This window comes from Poeciliopsis prolifica, unplaced genomic scaffold, assembly GCF_027474105.1.
Source record: "Poeciliopsis prolifica strain line A6 unplaced genomic scaffold, Auburn_PproV2 SCAFFOLD033, whole genome shotgun sequence".
NCBI lineage: Eukaryota > Metazoa > Chordata > Actinopteri > Cyprinodontiformes > Poeciliidae > Poeciliopsis > Poeciliopsis prolifica.
The window spans coordinates 2,267,312-2,293,726 of record NW_026562408.1 but is presented as its reverse complement, the minus strand read 5'-3'; the positions used below and the strand labels follow the sequence as shown (position 1 = coordinate 2,293,726).

General features: G+C 35.9%; 1 protein-coding gene across 2 annotated transcripts; it reads right to left on the bottom strand.

Annotated features, from left to right (window-relative positions):
• Positions 1-151: 151 nt before the first annotated feature.
• Positions 152-26,415, bottom strand: gabra6b (gamma-aminobutyric acid type A receptor subunit alpha6b). 2 transcript variants are annotated; one of them, XM_055051562.1, is made up of 10 exons: positions 26,219-26,415; positions 25,956-26,074; positions 25,556-25,623; positions 23,600-23,820; positions 21,525-21,607; positions 20,541-20,684; positions 20,045-20,197; positions 14,152-14,432; positions 8,134-8,390; positions 152-631 (listed from the first exon to the last, which is right to left on the bottom strand). In XM_055051562.1, exons 1-10 carry the CDS (start codon positions 26,275-26,277, stop codon positions 619-621), a joined length of 1,398 nt encoding a protein of 465 aa, XP_054907537.1. In that variant the 5' UTR covers positions 26,278-26,415; the 3' UTR covers positions 152-618. The 2 variants fall into 2 exon arrangements, with proteins under 2 accessions (XP_054907537.1, XP_054907536.1); XM_055051561.1 differs by lacking the exon at positions 152-631 and adding an exon at positions 5,182-7,298.

The following is a 26,415-nucleotide window of genomic DNA, read 5'->3' as shown; positions in this document are numbered from 1 at the left end:
ATATCTATATCTATATCTATATCTATATATATATATATATATATATATATATATATATATATATATATAATATATATATATATATATATATATATATATATATATATATATATAATATATATATATATATATATATATTAACATAGAAAAAAGTAAATGAATACATCCAACAGAGAATCCCTTTGTGGTTGGTTTATGCTTCTTCAGTGTAGTTTATTTAATGTTATTTCTTGTCCCATCAACTTTGGTAAGCAAACAAGACAGGTGTGAACATTAAAATTGTTTTAACATATTACATTTGATTTTCTTAACATGAGACAAATAAAAAAGAAAAGCGACAGTAGTTGTTGTTTGAAATGGATCCAGTACTTGTGGCCCCACATGGCTCTGAGCTCCATGGTCAAGTTGGCAATTGGAATTGGTACATTTGTTCTCAAAAGACTTATGTTGTATGGGAGTACTTAAAAGGAAACAGAATGCACTGAGGCTGCATAAGAGTGCTTGGCAAACGTCTGTTACCTATTTTAATGTGTGAAGAAGCAGAACACTGGTATGTGTGCGTGCATGTGCGTGTGTGTTGATTGTTCAGGTATTTCTATTCTCCAGGAAGACATAATCTTAGACAGTATCCCTGCAAGACAAAAAGAAGAGGAAGCAAGGTTGAATCAATGGAAAAAATTTCAATCTGTGTCTATTTAGAGGATAGCTAAATTTCAAATTTCATCACATTTAAACATATTGCTTTTTGCATAAATACTCCCACACATGCACACCTACTCCATTTTATATCCATCCACATCTGCCTGTACACAGGAACAAATGCACATGGGTATGATGTAACAGCTTTTTCTGGCTCGCTCTTGCAGGCGAAGGCTTGCTCACATTTTAAGTCTGAATTTGAAATCTGATCTTTTTCAGTTTCTAACTTCTTCAGTGTTGTCCACGTAGACTGTCTGAAACTCATGGGGGAACCTCAGCCAGGTATTTCACACCTCCACCGCCTCAACCTGATGTGTTAAAGCTGGAGACACTTTGACAGCATTGAGAGCCATTTTCAGCTAGAGAGCTCACATGGCCAGTGGCAAAAACAGAAATACTGACAGCTTTCTGCATAGCTTTGGTTGCAAAAGAAGGGAGGGGGTTCTGGTGGGGAATTTGAGAACCTACATGTTTTGTAATGTAGTTAGTGAATAAATCATTTTAATGTAATGCTGTGGTGATAATTTACTTTCTAGACATATCATTAGCACTGTAACACAGGTACAACTTGGCACAAATATAACTGTGCCAAGTTGTATTGGCACAGTTATATGGAGGTTTTATGTCCATAATGTCACAATTTTAGTTCAGACACAACAACAGTTGAATCCAGACATTTACATACAACACATCAAAAGACCTAACATTATTTTCTCACTAATCAGATCGAACCTTCATCTTTTATGTCGGTTAGAATCAAATTATTTATATTTGCTAAATGCCTGAATAATGAGAGAGTTGTTTTTAAATATTCATCAGCTTCACAGGTTTTTACACACAAAGTGAATATTGGCTCAGATTTGGGTCAAGTGCTCAGAAATAAAATTATAAACCAGTCACCCGAGGAGTTACATGAGGGGAAAAAAATGTATTTGGTAAAAAGGACAAACGATTATATGCAAATATATTCATATTCATAAATCTAGAATACAATCTCTAGATAAACTACCCATAAGTTTTTCAACTGATTTGTTTTGCTCAATATATTATTTATTTGAGTCTGAGAAATACCCAGACTCAAGCATTGGTTGCTATGAACCTCAGGCAGAGAATAAAAATCAAAAATAGCAATGGAGTCGAAGAAATACTGCATTGATTTGCAGCTTCTGAAAATTTACCAAAAAAAAAAAAGTTTGTTGCTTAGAACAAAGGAAAGAAAACAAAGCCTGCTCTGACTTCTTAAGTGTTTACTTTAAAAACTCACTGAGTGGATTCTAAGGACGTTACATTATGTTAAAAAATTAAAGAAGCGAGGGAAAAAATATGAAATTGATGCTTCTTTACATTAACAGTTTGTAAGGAAGAAGAGCTGCACTGCACATAGATTTTTTAAAATTTGGTTTGTAAAATTATACATAAAATGTAAATTTTAGATTTCCATCTAGCAAGAAAATATCTTGCAACAATCCTGAAATTAAATGACAGAAATAATTACACCCATCCATACACTTGTATACAAAACTCATACAGATCCCCAAACATAGACATATTATGCATACCCAAACAAATCTACATAGAATCTTTTAAAAAGATGTTTTGTACGTACAAAGTTTAACCTTGTTGTAAAAGAAGGGATTAAAATAGTCTAAATCATCCATGTTTCACCCACTGAACAGCCGTTTGCATAGAAAAGAGCATGCTGACAGTAAAAGAAATGTTGAGTCAAATGTAAAAAGGAAAACTTTTGCATTATTTTTGGACAGCATGTCATCATCTTTTTTAAAAAAAAAATAAGATGATGCACCATAGTGGAAAACATTTAGTCGTATTCTGTTGCTTTTGAAACATTACGCTTGTATCTCCAAACTAAACATTTATGAAGAGGACCAAACATTTATCATTTTGTGTCTCAGCAATTCTGTGAGTTATAGATTGGGTTTTGTCAGATTCAAAGTTAAATATTTGTGTTCTTCTTTGCTTCATGTCTCATATAGACACCCAACATGTCTTTTATTCTGTGAAATATGATTTTTTTTTTTTAAAAAAAAGGAAATTGTTTCTGCACTTGTGAAATATTTTTTCATATAGCTCTGTTCTTGAGTCTGAAAGGTATTACATTTTGTGTTAGCAATGTACAGCATTGACAACATTTATCACTTGATTTTGCTGTCCTGACATGTCAGTTGTGTTTAGTCAGTAAATTGTTTGATACAACTGGTAAAAATAACTCACAAATAAACATACAGTCCCACATAAATGAAGTTTGTATTTGCTTTAGAGGGGCTGGATGGTGAATAGAGGATATTGGGTGATGGGGGGTGGAGGGCAGACACACTCTGCTTAGGCTTCTTAGGCTGTCTTGTTTCATCAAAAAGGGAGGCAGGGCACAGACAGTGCTTTGTGATAGAAAAGAGAGGTGTGAAGGTGGGGGAGTAACAGGTAGAAATAGTGTTTGGAAGAGCAAAACTTATATTAAGTAAGATATATAGACAGAAATTTAGTGCAAAGAGTTTCTGAAACAGACAGCATTTTTAAGTGATCAAAGGAAGATAGAAATACTGTGCCTTAGAAAAATGTCTCTGGCATGATGGACTCACAGAAAACAGGTGAGAGAACAATGTTTGCATGCAAGACAAACTAGGTGAAAGAAGTTGTAACAATTCCCACAAGGCCCAAAAGAGGAAGAATATGGATAGAGGGTCACTACTTCTATCATTCTTCTTTGCCCTCCGTCTGAGTGGCCTGTAATCGAGTGATTAAAACACCAAAGTTATGGCAACGGCCCTGCAGTAAAAATAGGAATTGAGTTGCAGCATTTAGGGATTTTGATTTATGAGCAACAATGGGGAAGTTGTTTTTCAAGCCTAGCACTATGAAGGCCAATAAAGAAGAGTAAGGCTTATCGTCCGCTGTTAGCACACTCCAGCCAGCCTGCCAGGCAGCTAGCAAACAGTCAGCCAACCAGCTGGGGCCCCTCATGGAAGGAAGCGTTTTCAGCCAATTTGTTTCCTTCATGTCTCGCCCTGAATGGTGCTATTCATTAAAATAGCCCACAGTCGGTAGACACTGCTGCTATAGCACATTTATACACTTCTGTGCCTGTATCATCCTCAGAAATACTCACAGAAACCAACCTGCACACACACAAAGAGAAAATCTTTTTTCTGTACCCAGTCATCTATATCTTTGATGGGAGTGCATGCTATTACAAAGGCTAAACATAAATAGCTTGAGAAAGTTCTGTTTACTCAAAATGTGTAAATGCTTTTGAAGACTGAAACTGTCCCTGGAGTTATCAGATATGATTTTCAGCCATGTCTTGGCTTTTCTGCCAGAGTTTATTCTTATTCAGATTTTGAATTGAACAATTCTCTAGAAGATACTGAAATCTATGGATACTCCCTACAGCGTAACCCTCCTTAAAACTTCACAACTTCATCCTTGACCTGCCTGGTGTGTTGCTTGTCCACCATGATGGACTTTGGTCTCTCAGGTCTCTAACAAACCTTTGCAGTTTTGCAGTTCTTCACAAAATCAAACTGAAGACTTAGAAGACATGAGGAAGACAAAACATGGAACCATCTTGATAGAATCAAAATGAACAATGAAACTCAGGAGATTAAATACCAAGGAAGAATGATAGTAACATAAAAACAATTGAACAAGTCAATCAGAGAAATTCGGAATCAGTGGAACAAAAACACCAACAGAACTAAACAAGACACAAAACCGATACAGCAGCCAAGAGTTAAAAATGTATAAAATATGAATCTAAGTCAGAAAACACAAGACACAAGATTCTTTTCCAACATGTCCTTGTGTTTTGTTCATATGTTCAAGCACTTCTCTAGTTAAATACTCTAGTATTTTGTTTCCTAATTTATGTCTGCAATCAATTTCCACAATAAAAAAAGTCATCACTGTAATCATCCAGTCTGTCTGAAACGTCTCTCAGGATTACAATTCCTATCAATTTTTAGAAACATTTAAGAATCCCTAAGAGTGTTAGCCACACAGAGCTATCCTGATGCCTGCCAACACTGTCATGTCCTCTGACTTGTCTCAGCTCTTGCCTTGAGGGCTTTTCCCTTTTTAGAGGAGGAGCAAAGCAGGGAATGAAAGGATTTAAACCCACACAGCTGAAGCATCCCAGAGTCGGGAGTGAGGATGCACAACCAGGCAAACACATCTGTTCATATTATGAAGTTGAAGCAAATCAAACAAAATTATGCACACACACATACACATGCAGTGAAGAGTTCATAAACTGAACTTCATCCTTTAACTAGTGTACCACTCAGCATCTTGTCAAAGTGTCAAACCAAGAAGGATTTCTAGAGATGATGTAAGATAGCAACATCCATCTTTTGTTGCCGTCAAAACACTTATAAAAAGCCATTATATTTAGAAACAGATGCTTGGAACAGCATCTGTTGGTTATACACAAGAAAACCTGCATTTCAAAGAGAAAAAACACACAAGAACTTTTTTTTCTCAACCTTTATAATGTGTTTAGATCACCAGCAGGCCATTTTGAGGCTCAGATTACATTATATTTTCCGTGGTAACAATACATCATATAAACTGTGATAGCAAAGGGTTCAACAGTAGCAGAGTTATTATCCTGTTTAGCTAAAGCTAAACAGGATAATAACCTGTTTAGCAGCCACCAAGGCTGCCTTTAATCACTGATCTTGTTTGTGCTGTTCATGGACACAAGCTCAAGGCCGACTGATGACGAAATGGCTGACCGCTTTGAGAAACTCAAGGCTCACGGTTGCAGCTTTGCTTTTTGCACATGGTCTGATTCTGTTGGACTCCTCAAGCTGCTGACTCTGAAGGGGATCGAATGAGATTCTACACCTCAAAGTCCAAAAAGGGAAGACTCCATATCTGTGGTGAGCATGTGCCTCAAGCACCGGAGTTTACTTCAGCTGCAGTAATGTGGGCTCTGCTCTGGTGTGTTGTGGTGAAGAGAGCTGAACCATGAAAAGAAGCTATTGATTTACCAGAGTGCCTTTGTTCAATCCCACACCACCTATGGTTATAAGTTATGGATCAAGCCTGAAAAAATTAGATCATAGATGGAAGCAGATAAAATAAGTTTCCGCCATTGGGTATTGAGGCTAACTCTGAGAAATAATATAAGGAATCCTACCATAACCGGGAAGTTTGAAGGGATCACTGAAAGGAATTGACTAAGGTGATTCAGGCATTTGATAAGATCAATTACCCTTTTACATACAAAAACATACTCTTTATTGGTCTCCTAAACAATTACTGCATCTCTAAGGGTCAGGAGGCTCTGTATCAATCTGGGGTCAATCAGTCTTGACTTGGTGTGAAGGGTAACTAATCAGATGTTGAGATCTGTTGGTAAGCCAATGACAGTTTTAATTATTTCATGATTCATTTATTAAATGCTCACATACTTCCAATTCAACTGATCTTTTTATGAATTACTGTCACATATAATCAATTTATGATGTATTAAAAATGTGTTTTTATTTCAGTTTGAAATGATTTAACTACATATTTAAGTATCTATTGTTTCTAGCCATATCTTGCACTTATTTGTTCATTCTATTAATTTGTCCTTCAAAGAATCTACTTAGAGCACAAAGTGGACACCGGCCCTGTCCTGCAACTTTTAGATGTGCCTCTGCTGCACCACCTGAATAGAATAATTAGCTCATTAGCAGGACTCTGAAGAATTTAGCTACACAAAAAGGAGGTAATTAAGCCATTTCGTGGCAGTGTTTTGTACCTGTGGCACATCTAAAAACTGCAGGACACCTTGAGGGCTGCAGCTTGAGACTTAGAACATTAAAATCGGATTTAAGCTGATGATCCATTCTATTTAAAGTTGAAAGCCAGCATTTAATGTTATTATTGATACATTATGCTGCTTATTGTTTTGTTGCTCCGTCTCACTTTCTTCTCCCCATCACACTCTTTTGCACAGATTTACTCATTCTGAACAACGTTTCTGCTGGCTTCTGCACATATCTGCTGCTATGCAGTTTTTATTGTCATTTATATTGTTCTTTATTCTGTTTTTTATATATTGATATAAAATATACTTGCTTTGATTCCCTGTCACCTTGCTGCTGTTGCACATAAATTTGCCCATTGTGGGGCAATAAAGGATATTTCTAATGTGCTTTATTGTTTCTTCTTCTATTCCCATTACCTCAACCACTGAGGCATCCTGGGTTCCTCCCATAATTGACTTGGCTGCATGTTCCCTCTAATTAAAACATTTTACATTGTCTGACTGCTTGTATTCATTTCAAATTATAACATTTTCTTTAGCTAACAGATACATAAATTACTTGTTAACTGATGCAATGCAATATAATTAAAAGCAAATGACTGAAATAAACATTTATTTTACAAGAACTTGGTTTTGTCATCAAAAGAAAAGAAAGTCTTCATGATGCAATTGTCCAAATACGCCTTGTTAATGATTTGGTCAGCAGGACATTTGTAGACGGATGATGAATGGTGGAATGAAAAGTTTAATTAAAAAAAAAATAAGCAAAAGAGAAACACAAAGAGACTGGGAATCTTTAACTCTTTAAGGTTTTCCAGGAATCCTGTAAAAGACAGAATGGACATGTGAAAGAAGGTGGTAAAAGGAGACTAAAATATAACATTTTGGCCCTCATGGTGAACACATTGCATCACTCTAAACGTCGACCCCTTCATTAACACATGGTGGTGACAGCATGATGGTGTCTTCAGCAGGGAGGGTGAAGCTCATCTCAGTCGACAAGGAAATTGATGGAGGTTACCACATTAAACCTAGAATAAATGTGTTAGGAACTACAAAAGAATTAAGACTGGGGCAGAAGTTTACCTTCCAGCAGGACTAAACTCTAACCATTTATCCACAGGTTAGGAATGGTTGGGTCAAAACATATTTATGTTATTTGTTAGAATTATCCTGTCAAAGTCCAAAGTAAATTTAATTAGGAATCTGTAGCAAAACTTGAAAACTGATGTTCATAGATGCCCTCAATAAAATCTCAGTTAATTTGAAAAAGAAGAGGCAGAAATAGCAGAACAAGTCAAAACCCAAAAGTAAAAGATGGTGTTTTTTTGTCTTGTAAAAAACAAAGTGAAATAGATGCATTATTTTCTTTCCACTTGATATGTTTAGAGTACTTTGATATTGTTTTATTGTTTAAAATCCCTGTAAATTGTATTGAACTTAGTGGTTGAAATATAACAAAATGTAATAATTAAAGCATATTCATAACCTCCTAAGTACTGGAGCCATACTAAGAACTTGATAAGAACAATCCAATAAAACTAATACAGAAATTATACCAAAATAATTCCATCGTCACTCATTTTCTGGGAAAATAATTTTCATCCTGTGCTCCAAGCAAAACAAAGTTATTTGTGACAGCCATGCCATCGATTTACCTTGACATCTCCATGGTGTCCTTGGTGAGATAAACAATCCAGTAGACCAGGTTAAAGGCGCCAAACGAAAGAGGGAAAAGGATGCGTGAGTATTTGTCAATGATGCTGGTGCCTGTCAGAACGTTGTTGGCTGGAACCGCGGAGCCTTGCTGGAGGAAAGCTTGGGCATTGACAGGAGGGTTTGGAAAAGTTTTTGCAGGGCGATCGAAAACTGGAGCAGAGTTCATCCTCTTCTTCAATACACTATTGGCATCCACCTTTAAGAGGAAAAGTAAACAAAAACAGAAAATGTAAAAAATAAAATTACAACAAAAATGCATTGTTATGATATTTGAAAGTTAAATTATTATCCTGTTTTACTTGAATATTCACTGTTAATAAATCAATTCATCTTTATTTATACGCTCTCTTTCTAACAGGAATGATCTTTCACTCAAACAACTCAACAAAAATGATTGCAGACATTACACATGCTTTTATGTGCTTACACTGTTTATACTGTAGAAAAAAAAACACTTTTATAACTTTAACTTGAAAGATAATTTAGTAGTAGTTATGATCTAAAGCCAACAGGAGTGTATTGTAAATTAAATAGGATTGTAAAACTACAGAATCTACAAATATTATTTAAAAATCATAGAAACACACCCACAGTCTTTGTTTATTTTTGTGGGAACAAAATGATTTTAAAGAAAAAGACACTCAGCACATCGATGCATGGTTATCCTGTGGTTTATGAAATTTCAACTAATTATGATCACAATGCACACTCTGCCAATATTTGTGGTAAATCAGGTGCAATACGAGTACAGAAAATACATCTAGGAACTAGGACAGGGTATGCAAAGATTCTTGCTGCAAATTAACAGTCTAAAAAAAAACAATTCTGTGTGAAGCACAGAAACGTCACATCATGATGTTCCAGGGCGATTTCAATAAATCAAACAATCCTCTAAATTATTAAGATGATGATGCATAATAAGCAGTTCTGGGGGCGCAGAGAGAAATGATGTTTTTAAATTATGTAACAAATTCAACTCAGTTTCTCACTATACTCAAATTCTGCAAAAAAAAAAGTTATTTAAATTCCATCAGTTTTGGAGCTGAAGTGAACTTGCGAAATTTTTGCTGGATTTGTCAAAATATTTTTTTTCTCTTCTAGTTCAGAAACTACTCACCAGAGTGAGTATTAGAAATACTATTTGTAAGCAGTTAATTTAAAAAACCTGATATAACTCTTACAACTAAACAAAAGAAGTGATACCTTTTTCTAATATTTAACAAAATAAAAATGAATAATCATAATTATAAGCTGATTTTTCTAAGAACCTTTTAGATGTGATTGATGGTGGCCCTCTACACAGTGCAGTATGTGAGGTTAAGTAAATATACATGTATATATGTGTGTGTGTAGTATTACATCTATGTAATAATTATTTTGAAACAACTATGCCCATGAAATAGTAGCACAGATTATTCAATAAAAGATGATCTTTAAGATCTTTTTGGCTCAGTAGTTGTTCTTGCTTTAGTTTACATTCTTGACCAAGCCCAAAAACAAGACTGGTGTCGAGTACTACAACACTCACCATGTGTGTATGTATTAAAAACGGCATGATATTAAAACATTTTTGGCTCTCAGATATTAGATGGAGATCCTAAAATAAGCAGAGAATTCCTGAAAATGTGGTATATGTTGGAAGTAGAACTTACAAAACTTTTCTTTTCCACAGTTTTACCTGTCACAAAATATTGGGAGGTTGGGACAAAAAGTTTATTTGAAAAACTTCACAGTCACACCAGGTATTTTACCTCATGACTTTTTCTATTCCTGGGGATTTTTTTTTCCTTCTCCGTGTCATGAAGAGTCTTCCCTCCTACATATTTGGTGAAAGCAGTCATTTTCTATGATGCATTCCTCCTACTCTCGTTTTTTCCTATTCTTCTAGTGTAACTACAACACAAATGCACACACCAACACATACCCAGAACCCACTCTAACCCATCTCTCCATCTTGTTTCATAAAAACGGACTGGGCTTGCTTTCCAAGCCCCCACCCATCTTTATCGCGGTGTCTGCCCTTTTTCCTCTGAGCGTGCAGTGATCTGCTGGATTTTCCTTAATCTACAGCTCTTACATAATCTGCAACAGCATCATTTGCTGAGCCACTGGCTGTCCACTCATGTCACTCTCTGTGGTTATCACATAGTTACAGAGACAAATAGGAGACTGGGAGAGAGCGAGAGAGAGACGGTGTTGAACAAATGAAGTGATGGAGCATGCATAGTTTACTGTAAATTGCATAAATTAATGCATATCAGTTTGAAAATCTTTCAGACATACAGAGCGAAAAACTGGTGTCTTTAGTTAAAGTTGGAGAGAATGTAATGCAATGATAAAAACCTGCATGTGTGCACAACGTTAAATGTGACAAAGGACTTAAAAACAGTCATAAAAAAACTGAAATAGATTCTCTACTACACTTGTGAGCTTCATTAAAATACAATGAAGAAGAAATGCTAGTGTGCATGTTCTGCATGCACATTTTAAAACAGACCAAATGACTGCAAATAGAAGACTGATTGCATGGAGTATACTAGACCAAAATGTAGACTAGAAATGAACCACGAGGAACATAAACTTAGAGTTATCTTTGCTTCTGAATCATATCTGGTCTACAATACATTTATTCCACAAGTGATTGCTACAGATTGTTTTCAAACATTTTCATACTTCACATTTACATATATCCTAGATATCAATCTAGAGAATAAATTACAATGTACAATATGTTTCATGACGTTACATGGCAGCTGTAATAAATATGTGAAATATGTGACTATTGCCTATAACTGAGTTGTTTTTCAGTCAAATCCAATCCATCCAGCCTGGACTGAAGTAAATTTAAGTTGAAATTATCTTATAGAAAAAATTATATAAAAATGAATATGAATATAACCTAAGACTTAACACTTTCTGTCCATTGATGTTCCTTGTGTTCAGTTTTCAAAAACTCACAAAATGTAGTCTGTAACAAATAAATATACCAATATGCAATGGTGTCTTATATATATTGTGTAATTTGCATACAATGTGTAAACTATATATATTTAGAACTGAAAAAAATGAATCATCTACAAAAACTGAAAAAAAAGAGGACAAAATCTGATAAATTATCTATGGAACAGCTAATGTCTCCAGCTTTTCTTTTAAACACGTGACTATTTGTAACTGTATTTAAATGTCAGCTACAAATATCCCCATTCAATCATAGATTGACTGCCACCAGCAATCATGACGAGAGGAAAGACACTGTGACTAAATGCCCTTCAAATCTGTACTGCTGCATGAACATCAGAAATGAATTTGCTGTCCTATATATCACACTGCTCTCTTGTGAGAACAATGTGGTATATAGTATGTCTAATTATTGAAATTATTGGACTTTTCAATAATTAGACAAGTAAGCTGGTGTAAGAGTGCTCTCTTATAGATGCAAAACATGCACACACTAACAGGTAAAGGATTTTAACCTCATCACTATTACAATATTTTTTCATGACAATCTGGATGCAAGATGTTATTACCTGGTTGAAGTGAGAGTATCCATGTAAACCAGGAACACCCAACAACATAAACCACACACAAAACTCTTCAAACAGTTTCCATTTAACCACTGACTGCCAGATGACTAAGTGGGGTAGACACACTGTAAGAGCTGACCATTTACCACAAAATGCTGACAGCTAGTTGGCCTTTAAAGGAACAAACCAATCTCATCCATCAAAACATCCACAACAATGCTTTAGAAGTATATAAAGGGGAGAAGCAAGCACAGGCAAAGCTCAATAGTCTCTACACAAAAAACAGAATCTCTTAGAGGTTGAATGAAGCTATTTCTCAAAAAATACACTGAAGATAAAATCCCTACACCCATTTGAGCCCAGTTCCGTAACCCCTGTTGATGTTGTATAACCACAGATGGCAACTGCAAGTCCAGTGAAAGCTGTTAACAATGTATGATGATTTGGCAAGAGGAAGAAAACTCGACTCAAAAAGGGAAGAAAAACCTGGCAACAGATCTGTATTTACCAAGAGGTACAGCATATCTGTAAAATTAAACCAGTTAAGATTTTGGCACAGATTTTTATGCTTTTTACCATGAGAACTAATGAATAAGAATAAGAAAGGTGAAAGTTACTTATTTGGAATTGACACATACTCATCAGTGCTATACGTTATACTGTTTTATTCCATCACATCAAAAAAGTGGTTTCAGCAAAACAAGCAGAAGTTAGAAAATGACAGAGCTTAAACTGTTTTTGCATTAAGACGAAGAGAAACATCCCAAGGCAACGAAAGCAAGCATGTTGAAATGAACCAATGATGAAATGAACCAACAAAAAAATGACTAAGTTAATGCAGAATTCTCAAATCACTTCTCAGGCAAACAACAACGTTTTTAAATAATTTTTTAGTGATCTTAAAGTATTTTTTAAGTCTTCAGATATTTTTAAACACTCGTAAGTTATTTTACTGCCCATTCAGAACTATTTGTTTTTATTTCAATATTCACTTCTTGGACACGACACTTTGCAATAAAATGTTTTCTTTTTCAATTTTGAGCAATTTAGTTCTGACAAAAGAATCCTCCTGGCATGAATATGTCCCTAACTCAACTGATGAACTAATGTCGTGTTTACATATCAAAAATATTGTTGTGTATTTTAAAATAGTATATCCAGAATAAGTGTCCAGCACACATATTTACACCCCAGGTGAAAGGGTGAACATGCCGTTTGCTCAACAATTCTTTAACAGTAACTGGGTGCTTGTAAAGTTTATCATAATTAATATTTACAGCCATTTTTCTCTGTAAATGATTATGGGTCTAACATCAAGCAATGCAAGGAGGAATATGTGAAGAATATCACCACTGGGAGATGATCTGGATGCCATGGAGACGTTCTTCATTCAAAAGTCATAGGAACCTTGAGTTCATTTATGCTTCAATTTAGTCTTTTTGGCCAAAAAACATAAAGAGTTTTTTTTTATTATTATTGTTCAGAATTGTAGCTGGTTTGCAGGGACACATCTGAAAAATGCATCTTTTAGAGGCTCTAAAAAATGTATTGGCATCATCCAGGATTCTGGATGAACTTTAGGATTATTGTGCAAGGACAAAAGCTTCCACTTTAATAGTGATCCAATCATGCAAAATATTAAGAGGAGACATAAAATACAGTCTCTGTGGGAAAAGGGCTTTTTACAAAGAATTACCAGCAGGAGAATCACTGAATGGCAACAGTGATTTTATGAAAAACAGTGGTTTCTTAACATATAACTATTATTCCTGACATATTAAATGTACTGTGTAATTATTCTTTTACAAAGGAAGCCACTCCAGTAAAGGATTGTTTTTAAGGGTTTTAACACTTCCACTTTGTCAGTTGCATGTTTTAGATGAAAACATAATTTATTTCTATTTATTCATCCTTTTTTCCAGCTGTTTTTCATGTGATCGTTAGTTTGTGTTGAAATATTACAGTTAAACTCTTGTTTTTGGCGGTTGACTAACATAGCCAAAGCTTCAAAACTGAAGTCTTTCATCATGTGCAGAAAGTACAAACACAAGCCATCCAAATTTTTAGGAACTCCCTTCTCATTTACAAGAAGAAAAAAAAAAGTGGAGATTAATGACGACAGGTACAGGCATGTAATTAGGCCATGGAAAGTCCTATTTTTCACAAAGAACCATCTGCTCTGATCATCATTTATAACAGCAACTCTACTGTTTAGATGAATGTTCATACATTCCCATATGTTATAAGGACTCATATTCCCATATGAAGTGAAAATGCACATAAAATTGCCTATGTTTTCAATAACCACAAATAAGTATTTTCTAGTTATCAACACAAGGCCATGTGATCCATCCTTATCTGGTACAGTTTAAGCATTACATGTCATTGCACATGCTGACACATGTAAATACCAGTGGGAAACCATTAACTTACTGACGCAGCGTCTCCCTCTGTCGCTGTACTTGCTGCTGGAACCACTGCTGCAGCTGCTGCTGCTTCCTGAGCAGCTGCCTTCATGGCTGCTGCCTTTCGCAGCTCTCGGTTGGCTTGGAGTGTTGAAAAGTAGTTGACGGCCGCAAACTCAATGAGGGCAGAGAAGACGAAGGCAAAGCACACGGCAATGAACCAATCCATTGCGGTGGCATATGAAACTTTTGGGAGGGAGTGCCGTGCACTGATGCTTAATGTTGTCATGGTGAGGACAGTGGTGATACCTGAACACACAGATGAGAAGAAGTTCAGAACACGGATCTGCTCAAGGTTTCATATTCATACCTCACATGACATGAAAGGCTGTTGACCATGTAATCTCAGTTTACCGGTATTTTCAATTAAACATTAAATCTTTTTATTGGTACATTTGTTGTCCTCTACTTCTTCAAGATGTGGTTGTTGGGGAAATCCAGACACGCCTCCCCCTTGCTGCTCTTGTCACACTCTTGCCCACAAATATTCTTGCATATTTCAGCCTTTTCTGATTTTGCTCCAGAGCCTCTCATCAATAGTAAGTCCCAAAAAAACTCTGTAAAGAGAGAGGTCCATTTGGATGACTGGACAACAACAGCTAAGTCTTTGAATTAAATGTAGCAGCAGCTCTAATCTGGATGAAGTGGTTTATCATAAAATTATATATTTATGTCATGTTCCAAAATCAAGTTGTTTTAAGTCAGCCAATAATGATGAAAAATATTAAAATGCATTGAGTACTATTTTTCTCAGTGTGGCCATTTTGTTTTGTAAAGTCCAACAGCTGTCCCTTTAAGGATCTCAAATTTCCAAGCTCAGCTAGTGACATATTTTTGTGGTGGACAGGCAGCTTGGTCATCGCTTAAATTAACATGCCAAACCGACACAGTGCATCAACGAACGCAAATGAACTCCAAGGAATTTTGATGGAATGCAAGAAATGATAATCCAATTCCTGTAATTTCCTCAGTCTTTGTACATGGATGTCACTTTTAATCACTGTGTTATACTCCAAAATATTAAAATTAAATAATCTGTTTTGCTTTTTATAAAATGAATAAGTGAATAAGTAGAAATAAGTGAATAAGTAGAAAATATGTTACACTTTGAAGAAGAAAACTAACATTTAACGAAAATCTTACATCATTTATCCTTCACACAGGATAAATGATGTAAGAGTGAGAAAACTTGACTGCAAATGTCTATTAAATTACAGTATCAAATTTCCAGCCTCTTCACATTAAGATGTTGTATCTACAATCATCAATTTGACTTGGGGAATGCCAGTCTTTCTATTTCCACAAGTTTGTGAACTACATCACATAGTTTGAGCTTTGAGAATTGGAAATAAGTTGGACAATGCTCGAAGCAGTTCGAAAAATTGCATTGCCTTTTATCAGCACTGTCCCATTAAAATAACATCAAACCACAGAAAAAATTTAAAGTTTTTATATGTACATTTGTTTAGTGTGTAGTTTTACAACTGCTACAACATACCTGACCAGCCTGATATAAACTACATGTGGCTGTGCTATTCTGGGAACCACAAAGGTGCAAAATATGAAAAATGCATTCCCATATTTTTATTAAGATAGATAAAATTTTGAGAATAAAGTCTGTCTTAATGAACTATTTTGAAAATATAAATATTGTGGTTTGTTTTTCTTTTGGTGTTATGTGATCTTTGAAGATTGACTCACATTGCTTTGGTGTCTGGTAAAAATAGAATTGATTCTAATTTTGACAGATGGCACAATGTGCCACCATGTGAAGCCAGTGTAAACACTATCTCTGACTGTCATGGGTGAGTGTTTACTGTGGAGTTCATTGTGTGGCAGAACGGAGAAGCAGCAGAGAGGTCAACGTCTTAACATTGGCTGCTGGTTCATACCCACAAGACAAGTTATATTCTTTGTCTATTGTCTGAAAACTTAGAAACTTACATTTAAAAGCATTGAAAATACCTTGCAAAACCAAAAACTGTGCACTGTGAAGTGAAAATGCATATATATTGTATTGTATTTCAATCATTGGGGAGCAACGTTCCCCAGTCCATTAACGTTATTATGTTAAAAGTGTTAATATTAAAGAACTATTTTGAGGGTCCATTAACAAAATACATGTCTGATTCACTTTCATCAAGCTAAAGCAAGCAAGAGAAAAAGGACTATTGAACATTCCTGCTTGCATTTTACCAAATGTGTGCTTTAGTTGCGCACATTTCATTAGCCGCTTTGGGATTCGTGTAGGGGGTTTAATGCACCTCATAATGTTTTAAAAGCATTCTCTCTAAGCTTAAACAGTAAAGGCTAACAACTCTCAAATACAGCCTCCTTTGGCAGTCAACCAGTGGTGACTGTCTCTCTCACAATGAAGGGGGGACATGGGAAGAAAGGCTGTCAGGGTGGGTGGGAGAGGCAACAGAATGGGAACGAAAAAGTGTGGGAGGGGGAAGAAGTGGAGAGACAGGATACAAATTAAACGCTTGGGGCATTTATGTGCTTTTACAGCAAAAAAAGTAAGGTACAATTTAGGCCATACTCAATTAAGTCTGTAAAACCTGGGCTCAGGGGACTCTCAGCGCTTGCAGAGGTTGTTGACAAGCAGGCCTCTGCTCTACTCCCTTCCCTTCTTTTATCTCTCTTCAATGGGCCATCATAAATATTAACAAAAGTGCCATAGAAATTACTTTCTTTACAAATTCCAAGCACAAAAGCAATGGATCATCACAAATTTTTAAGATGGGAAGCTTAACGTTTGGATATCCAGATACTGAAAAAATCTATTTATAAATAAACTACAGAAAAGAAAAAAAATAATTGGTTGGCCAAGACTTTGAAGTTCCTCAACCCTCATGCCCTCGACAGCCCGAGTTAGAGGACCAGCCTTGTCAATGTACTCCCTTTTTGTAACCTCTGGCTTGTTAAATAAAGGAAATGAAGGACACAAAATGCTTTCAAATATGATGTGTGTAAAAAGATATAGTTGTTTCTATTTTTGTTTTGTTTCATTGGTATACCAATGGGAACTAGAGAGAGTATATCAACTATTAAGGGACTATATGTTTGGTCTGGAGAAGTGACCACAAGCTGCATTCCTCCTTTGGCAGTCAGCCAGTGGTGTGCCAGAGTCCTGCAGCTTTTAGATGTGTCCCTTGTCCTATACTTTTGACTTAGATGGCAAAACTGTCTCACTCGCTTGCAGTCAAACTCTACAGGGTTCTGCTAATGAGCTGATATAGGAGTCAGGTGTGATAAAGCAGAGAGACATCTAAAGACTGCAGGACAGTGATCCTTGAAGACAGAAGCTTGAGCCCATGATCTAGGATGTGGCCTTTGTCCGGACAATGGAAACATTGGACATCTTTCCTATTGCAGTATTCCTGGAAGACCGTGGGGATTTCTCAGTCCGGTCAACATGGGGTTTCTGGATCTAGAGAGTTTATGACCATGTTCCTTGAAGTGCTGTGCAGTGATACTTTCAAAGGCCAACCCATACACCCAAATCAAAAGCTGTGTCTACTTTCACACCACTGCCAGTTGGACTCAGCCAGTGTTGCAACTTTTCGCAGATTCTACTTGTGTGGTTCATGGGGAGGATTTCAAGACGTAGTCATGAAGAGGGGAATGTCTGATTTAGGAACCTAGGGGTTTCATAATTACCTTTTGCAGATGATGTGGCATTTTTATCATGTCCTGAGGCATTTCCCAGCCATTTGTATGAGTCAGCTCCTCTGAATCTGGAGCCATAGTTTTCAAAAAAGGTGCATTTACTCCCTCCAGTTCATTCTTTGCCTCAAATGGAGAAGTTTAAGTGCTGTATCTGGATGGGTTCTTCACAAGAGATGAGCAAGAGATACATTAATGAATTTGGATGTCCTTCATGGAGTAAAGTGGGTGCTGATCCAGTATGTCATGGTAAAGTAAGACATGGGCCAAAACAGCAAAGTTCTCTATTTAAAGATCTGTTCACCGACAGTAAACATACCTGGGAAACAGAAATGGAAGCAGAATATAACTTTCTATTAAAGCTGCAAAATTTTAACCAAGACTGGTTCTGAATTGTCCAAAGAGTTCTTCACCACACAGAAAGCAATAACAGTGTATTCCATGTGTTTTTAACAGTTTCATCCAGTTTGTTATAAATCCAGTTGCACGTTTTCTAAGTTTACTGAGGACTCATCTAGAGAATAAACAATTTATCTCATATCCAACAGCAGGAGACCAGAAAACTGCAGGAAGAATGACATCAATGACTTGCCACAGATTGCATTTCTACATGGGGTCTGAACTCCCTTACTGACTCTAATGACTTGGCTCTATTCTCTAAAGCAAAGTGCAGGCTTGTTGGAGCATTGGCTCACTTCGGAAGAAGAGGGTAAAGCTGTGAGCTGCAAGAGGTAGCAGAGTAATTCTACTCAGCTGCTGCTTGTTGAATTTCCCAGAAGTGGAAATGCATTTGTAAATGATAGCTCTTCCCATGTACTTTCACACATTTTCTATTCTTCATTGTCTCTTTTCATGCCTGTTATTCCTCTCAGTTTATCTCTGTCTTTGTTTAGTGTCTCTCACCCTCTCAGCTCCCGGGGCTGGAGCTCAGTGGCAACTGTAGCGTAATGTAATGCGAGAAAGTGGAACCTGTGAGTGCTCGGAAGAGAGCCAAGTAAACATCCTTCCCCTCTCAGTCCTGGCATGACCAGTTCCAAAACGGATATTTACTCCCAGTTAATTAAGCTGCACCGCAGTAGAGGTAGAACTGAGAAATTAAACTTCAGAATTTAGAATCAGAGTGAACAGAATATAATGATGTTTCTCTTGGTGGAAAAAGTCCTAGAAAGAAATCTCAAGGAGTATTTTGAATCACAAAGTCAAAGACGGAAATATGTATTCTGTCTTAAAATGCTATGGCTTTAAAATTACATGTTTCAATAACAAAGTGTTTATATGTTTTCATTTGTCATCGTAGCTAACCAAATGTGCATTCCACTATAACTAATAAAGATTTGGGGAATTTGTAAAACCATGTTAATGCCACGCTAATTAAAGTGTTTTTAGAAATATTGGTTTGTTTGGTTTTAAATGTTTGCAAAATTGAATTTGTGCATGTTTCTCATTCTGAAAAGAGGCTGTTTCACTCATCTTCACCCAGCAAATAGTGCTTTTTGCATTGACATAATTTACATTGGAAGGTATTTGCATTATTTCACTTCATCCACTTTTTGTTATTTTAGAGCCTTATTCCAAGTTGTATTCAATTAATTTCTCTCTACAAAATTCTAACATATAACTCCACTATGGCAATGTAAAAAAAAAGATTTCTGAGTGCTTTGTAAAATTATTAATGACTACAAAAACAAGAAATCAAATCGATGTAAATATTCACAGCTTTTCTTTAATACTTTGCTGATCCACCTTTGGATCAACAGCCTCAAGTCTGTTTGAATCTGAAGCCACAAGCTCAGCACACATTTAGGCAGTTTTATCCATTCTGCTTTGCAGTTCTTTTCCAACTCCACCAGTTACGATGGGAGATGTTTGAATGAAAGCAAACTGATTTTTGACGCAAATATTTTATGATGAATATCTTACAACCTACAAGCGCATGAGAATCTGGGCATCTTGTCTGTCTTTAGTGATCTAACAATGAAAACAGCCTCAATTGTTTGAAAGACCAGTTGGCTGCAATTTTTGGCAAACATTATGGGTGTTGTATTTTTTCATTTGGAGAGACAAAGCATGCATGATCCTTCATATATTACAGTTTGGTGTAAAGCCATGTCTATTTTTAATTTGAAATGAAGCTTAAAAAGTAATTTTGCAAATTATACAAGAAAAGCAAAACAGATTCAAAGGCAAATTACCAAAGACGGTCCGAGCTGGAACTGATTCCTTGTTAATCCAGAAGGAAACTTGCGCCAGAATGACAGTCATTATGCAGGGAATGTAGGTCTGAATCAGGAAGAAACCCATTTTCCTTTGAAGATGGAAGTGGACAGTCATTATGACATATTCACCTGCAAGAGTTAAACATAGAATCCAAATCATACAAACAGCTAATTTTACAAGTTTTTTTGTGCAACGTTTCTTAACTAAATCTTAATTCCAACATGAAAATGTAGAGCTGTTATCACACTTTCCCATAACCTCAAAATGCTGGATATATGTGATTATTTTCACTGCTCAGTTCCAAATTCACAACTGCTTTTGGAAACACCACTAATATCACATTTAGAAAGGCTCTTGTTACACATTGTAAAAAAAGATCAGTTAAGCATGGGTTATGCCAAATATGAACAAAAAGCTTTCAGATCTAATTAGTGTAATTACTGAATGAGTTTAGAAGACAAATTTGATGACCTGTGTTGGACTTCAGCCTCTCGCTTGATACAGTCTGGCCAATGAGGTCATACTGCAACAAGCTGGATGATTCCTGTGGGACTTCAACAGAAGATAAAGGTCCTTTCTTCCATGTGTACACAATCTCACTGATGGGGTATGCATCTATGGAGAAGATATGAGAAACCTTTGTTCAAATTTGGTTCTCAAAGAAAAATATTCAAACTGTTCATTTAAAACATCTAAGAATACATGTTAATGATTAAAAAAAGATGAGCGGATATAGAACCTTTCACTATAAATACCCCTAATGAAACTTAAAAATACATGTACATTGCTTTGCAAAATCTAATTTTCTAAGTATTATGTGACAAAACAAAGAAGTACCTTACTAAATCGGGAGGAAAATTTGGTTCAAAGTTTCAAAGTTTTGCAAACAAAAATCTGAAAATTGCAAAAACAGTATTCAGTTCTCTTTACTGTGATGACCTTAAATAAAATTCAGTACAACCAGGTGGTTTCACGTCTCCTTGCAGGTAAACATTTATGAACAAACAGAGCAAAAGATAAAAATATCAACAAACACAGAGACTAATGACTGAAAACTTTTTCTTTTTCTAAACACAGAAAAAGTTGTTCATATTATATAAATATGTATCCAGTACTTTTAGATTTTTGTTAATAAAAAATTAGACAAAGAATCACTGCATATTTCTTTTTGCATTTTAGAAATTCAAACTATTTGCTGTTCTATTCCATAAAATATCTCAAAATTATATTAAAGTTTGTAGAGATACAATATGAAAAGCTCAGAGGACATGCATACTTTTGCCACACACTGCAAACTCACAGGAAGGAGAAACATATTTGAGCTCCAACATTTGATATTTCAAACTGCAGCCAGAAGACATCTTGTCAAATGGTCAGTTACAATGTGACAGTGTGATCATTTGAGAGTGACACCATCTGTCAAAGCACTGAGACTTAACAAAAAACAAAACTCACAGCTCCCGAATTTGAGTGGGCAGGCATGGCCATCCATTGGGAAGTTCATGAGGCGCATTGGGCACTCTGCATTTATAGTTAATCTGTTAAAAGAAGAAAATCTGAAATCAATTTTTCAATTAAACCAACACTGGATAATGGCTGCTGCTTTCATCTGGATTTTGCAACATGGTGCAGTTGTGTACATTAGTTAGGACACTGAAACAAAGCATACAGGTATTCAAGATGTGGGAATAAATAAAGAAAAATACCTGTGTCCCTCAATTACATTGCATAATAAATACATTTAATAAACCAAAATGATAAAATAGATGGTCACTAACAAAGGTTGTCTAACAAAGCCCCATTTATGAGAGGAGTATTGATAACAGGGTCTTATTTTCAATTGTTAGTATTGATAAAGTCTTAATAACTTTAATGGTGTAGCAGGCCTGTGGGTCACAATGACAAATAGGAACATTATTTTACCACTGTAGGAAAAATATTGTCATGTGCCCTAGTTACATCCAACAAGGCTGATCTTACCATTTCATTAGTTTTAGTTGTGAAAACAACAACAAATTCATTATTAGTTTTCTTATGAATACTGTTAGAATATATCTTTTCAATCTTATGCACTTTCTTATCTCATGAGCTAAATGCTGCTCCTCTTTAAACAGCAGATTAATATTTCTATTTTACATCAACAGAAACACAATCTGATGAGTTCAGTGTTTATGCCAAAGCTTTCTTTCTGCCAGCCCTTCAAAAACCAGCACTGCAGCTGACCTGTCATAATTAGCATTTAAAAAATAAACTGAAGAAAGTTGAAAATACAGTAGAAAAACATTTTACATGTCTTACTGTGCCAACTTTCATGCACAAGCTTGTTTGATGAGAAATCTTGATGGAATACAGAGAAATACCAAAATGTTCTTATTTTTCACACAGCAAAATGTTTTCAACCACAATCACTACAAAAATTAATGTACTTTGGCTGCATACAGAAAAAACTGAGCATTTTGCCATTTCTTTAGTTCTATGTATGTGATGCCTAAAATAATTTAAAACAATTTAATGTAATAATAATATGCCTGGATTTCAGGCAACATTTCTTCTCCTGATAATAAAACCTTTAACAAGTTTAATTTACACATAAACAGAGGGAGACAGCTTTAAATTTCACTTATATTCCTCTTATAATGGGAGGAAATATATATAACACAAAGTTTCTAATGTGTTTAATTTTTAAAAAATAAAATTGTTTCAGTTTACCTGGCACACAGCAGAGACCAGCATGTGATGCTTCTAAGTAGGTCAAAACTTTGAGGAAATATCTTAAGCACAAAGATATAAAAAACAACTGATACCAAATTATTTTAAAATGCAAAAGTTATTGGTAAATTATATGACTAAAAGCAAAGTCTTTCAAAACTGTATCCACTTAAGAAATACTTGTGCTTTGCTGAAACTAAGAGGAAATGAACTGTCGTACTATAACTATTGTTAATGCACTTTCTGACATATAACATTTTCATGACATGTGTATATATATCAGTTTGTTTCCAGAAAAATTATCTACCAAGATAATATTTTATATACATCTTAAACACTAAATAGGAACTATTTTTTCCTGAGTCACTTAAAAGATGGATTTCTTGTATTTCTCTTTTAATTAGCTATACCACACTTGCCATCGATGTAATCTGTGTTGATATGTTTTTGAAGCATTTCTCATGGTTTATTGAATGGATTATTTGAAGCTCATAAATTGTATCTTAACCTCTATAAGTCAGGTTGGGCCACACAGATAATCTGGTTATCTTTGAAATCTATTTTTCATCCTGTCACTGAGTCTACTGGGATTCATATGCTGCATGTTTACTTTTGGAACAAAGCTTGAAGTCATGTTTGTTTGAATTGGTTTCAAGGACTGTTTTGAGTATCAGATGGCACATTTCACATTTTCTGGCACTCTATGATTCTTTTTAATGTTTGTGCATATTCTTGGATGCCTATTCAGTTGAATAGCTCTCCAGATCTGTGCTCTATTCCGGCTTTGGCTGGGTTTTAACTTTGCAGTCCAGCGCCGTTACCTCATGGTGTAGAGGATAGTTCCGTTTTGCATGATGCGGAACAGCTTGTTTGGAGTGGTCATGTTGTGAGAGATTGACCTCTTGCCATTCCGGAAAAATGTGTCGGGGGTCCAGATTTTGCTGACCATAAGGTTGTTTAGCCGCAGGATCTCAATTGGGCCTTCGAATTTGAGCCGCTCATCAATCCATGTCTGACGAAAGAACACATCCATGGTGTACTCCTGGAAAGGGGTCAAAGTGTATATTATTACAGGTTTTACTGATACTAACACTATGCATGCTGCTGATGCTGCTTCCACCATCTACTATCTTGACTCATTATTATTTGGTACCCCAGAGAGAAGGACAGATGGGTATGTGAGCAATGGTTTTTGAAGAAAGCAGCTTGATACTATGCTGCCAGTGTTATGAGTTATTTTCCCACATTATTATTATTTTTTTGGGGGGGAAGGGGATGCTAGTTGCTAATGCTGAAGGGTTGGGTTATTTAGGCACTTCCAATGAAAAGATATTGTTGGGGTTTCTTTACTAGTACTGCGTTTGATCTCCTTCGCCTTCAGTAATGCCTTCATTTTTCATGCCATTCATTTAACACAATGTATCAATCAGTAATTAGAGAGTTTGATAGCTTTGATATGAGTGTGTCAAACAGTTGCTGCATATTTATGATGTGAATTTCCCATTGCACTGTCAGATGTGGTTACTATGGGAGTCATTTTATTAAGGTGAACTCACTGACATTTTCAACAAACAAGTTTAAGATGACTTGAATGATGCAACCTGGTCCATTATATGATGGAGGTAAGATTCAAAAGATGGGTACATTGAAGAGATGGACATTGTCAGTTTAAGCATTCCTCCTTTGTACTAAGAAATCCCAAGTGTCCAAGAAACTATCCCCAAAACACAAGCAGGATGGATTCACACTTTTATGTCTAAATGTTTCATTTTAAATCTTGAATCAAAGTTTTATGGGACTGTGAAAATTGTAGCAAATGTTTCCTGTTCTTACCTGACAGGAGGTAAAGGTGGAGAAGTCTGTTGCTGTTTAAGCCCATCTGCTTCAATGTTTAACATGTACTATATTTGGAGCTACTGTTCCCTTTCTATCATCTTGAACCAGCCCATTTTCCTATGACTTCTTGTGTCAGCAAAGAATTTTGTCCACCATATCACCGCTTAAAGGATGGTTTCTCCTTTTATACGATTTTTTGCAAGCATTCCTAACATACTTAGACCAAACTGTTTGGCACCAACATCCACAACACTTTCAAAATCACCTAAATCTCCTTTCTTTCATATTGTGAAGCCTGGTTTGAACTTCAGCAAGTTGTCCTCCGCATGCTTAGATGTTTAGCTATTGTCATTCAATTGTCTGATTTGCTAAATCTGATTACAAGCAATTACAAGCAAACGAACTGCCCAGAAAGGGCCGATATCTTTGGGAATAAAAATAAAAATAATAACTTTGAAGTCAATAATGTATGTTTTATCAAAGTCAAAGTTTCCAAACACATTTTCATGGGACTGATCTTGTTCAGCTTTTAAGAGCTGCTCACATGCTTCACAACACAAATGCCTCCAGCATATTACAGGCTATAGATGCAGTCAACTAGTATCTAAAGCTACAGAGTAGAGCACAAAAGACATATATCAGTCAGCCTATCCCATGCCAGGAGTAGCCAGCCTATCATGTCCCAACATCAGCCACATCACTCTCTCCCACTCTCTCTCTCTGGAAGGATGGAGTGGAGGGTGAGGGGGTAGGAGTAGGGGGGATTGCCAACCAGATTAAAATCCTAAGCTGTACTAATGACATCCTGCTCAAATGCCCGAATAATGAAGGATGAGAGAGCTATAAGTTAAGACATATATGCTTTGATTCACTAGGAAAACAGTATATTTAGATCAATATATTTACAAATTGAAAATTTGTATTTAATCAGGCTTACGTACCATCTCTACATCTGAAACTGGACCAAAGCTGGTGACAAAGATGTCAGTTTTGACCTCCGTGACGGGACCTACAGCAGAAGTATAAGTTGTTGTTCTGACTTTGGATCAAACTACGTAATGTTCCTCAACATCTAAAAAAAAGTTACAATCAAACTTTCATTTTAAAATATGTAATGGCAACTTCAAAAATTAGCAGAAATTTCAAACATCAAGCAAAAATACAGTTGAAATCTGGAGATGATGAATCAGCTGTCTCAGCACTAAACAGCAAATTAAGTACACACGCACTGGAGTAAAACTCTGAGCAAAAAAAAAAAAAAGCTAAGAAAAGGAAAAATTAATCCGAACTGTTAAATGCAAGCAATTGACATGCAAGTCAATAATAGAAATCTGTATATACCTCCAAATCCTGGTCGCAGCCTGTTGTCATAGCCATCCAGTAATCTGTCCAATATACGCGTGATATTATCCAAATAAATACTGGTTTCACTGTGTTGCGTCTCACAAACAGTACTCGCACTGAAAGTAGATCAACACACACAGATCATTCAATTAGCTAGTAAATCATAGCAAGAGTGTCCAGTATCTGTGTGCACAATATGACTGCGTTGCCGTGCGTAAAGAAGTCAGCCAACAATGCAGAGAAAGAGTTGCCACACTTACCAAAACAGGAACAAGCTCGTCAAAACGAAAGCCATGCCTCGCAAAGACCCGATCGACATGTTGCATTATTTTAGAAGCATGATTGTTTGCGGAGTAGAGTCCTTCCTTTTATTTGGAAACAGTGCGAGGAGATCGCGCCAGTCCAGCACGACTTGACTTTCCCTCTAGTGCGGTTGCGCCCGCCTCAGCCTGAACTG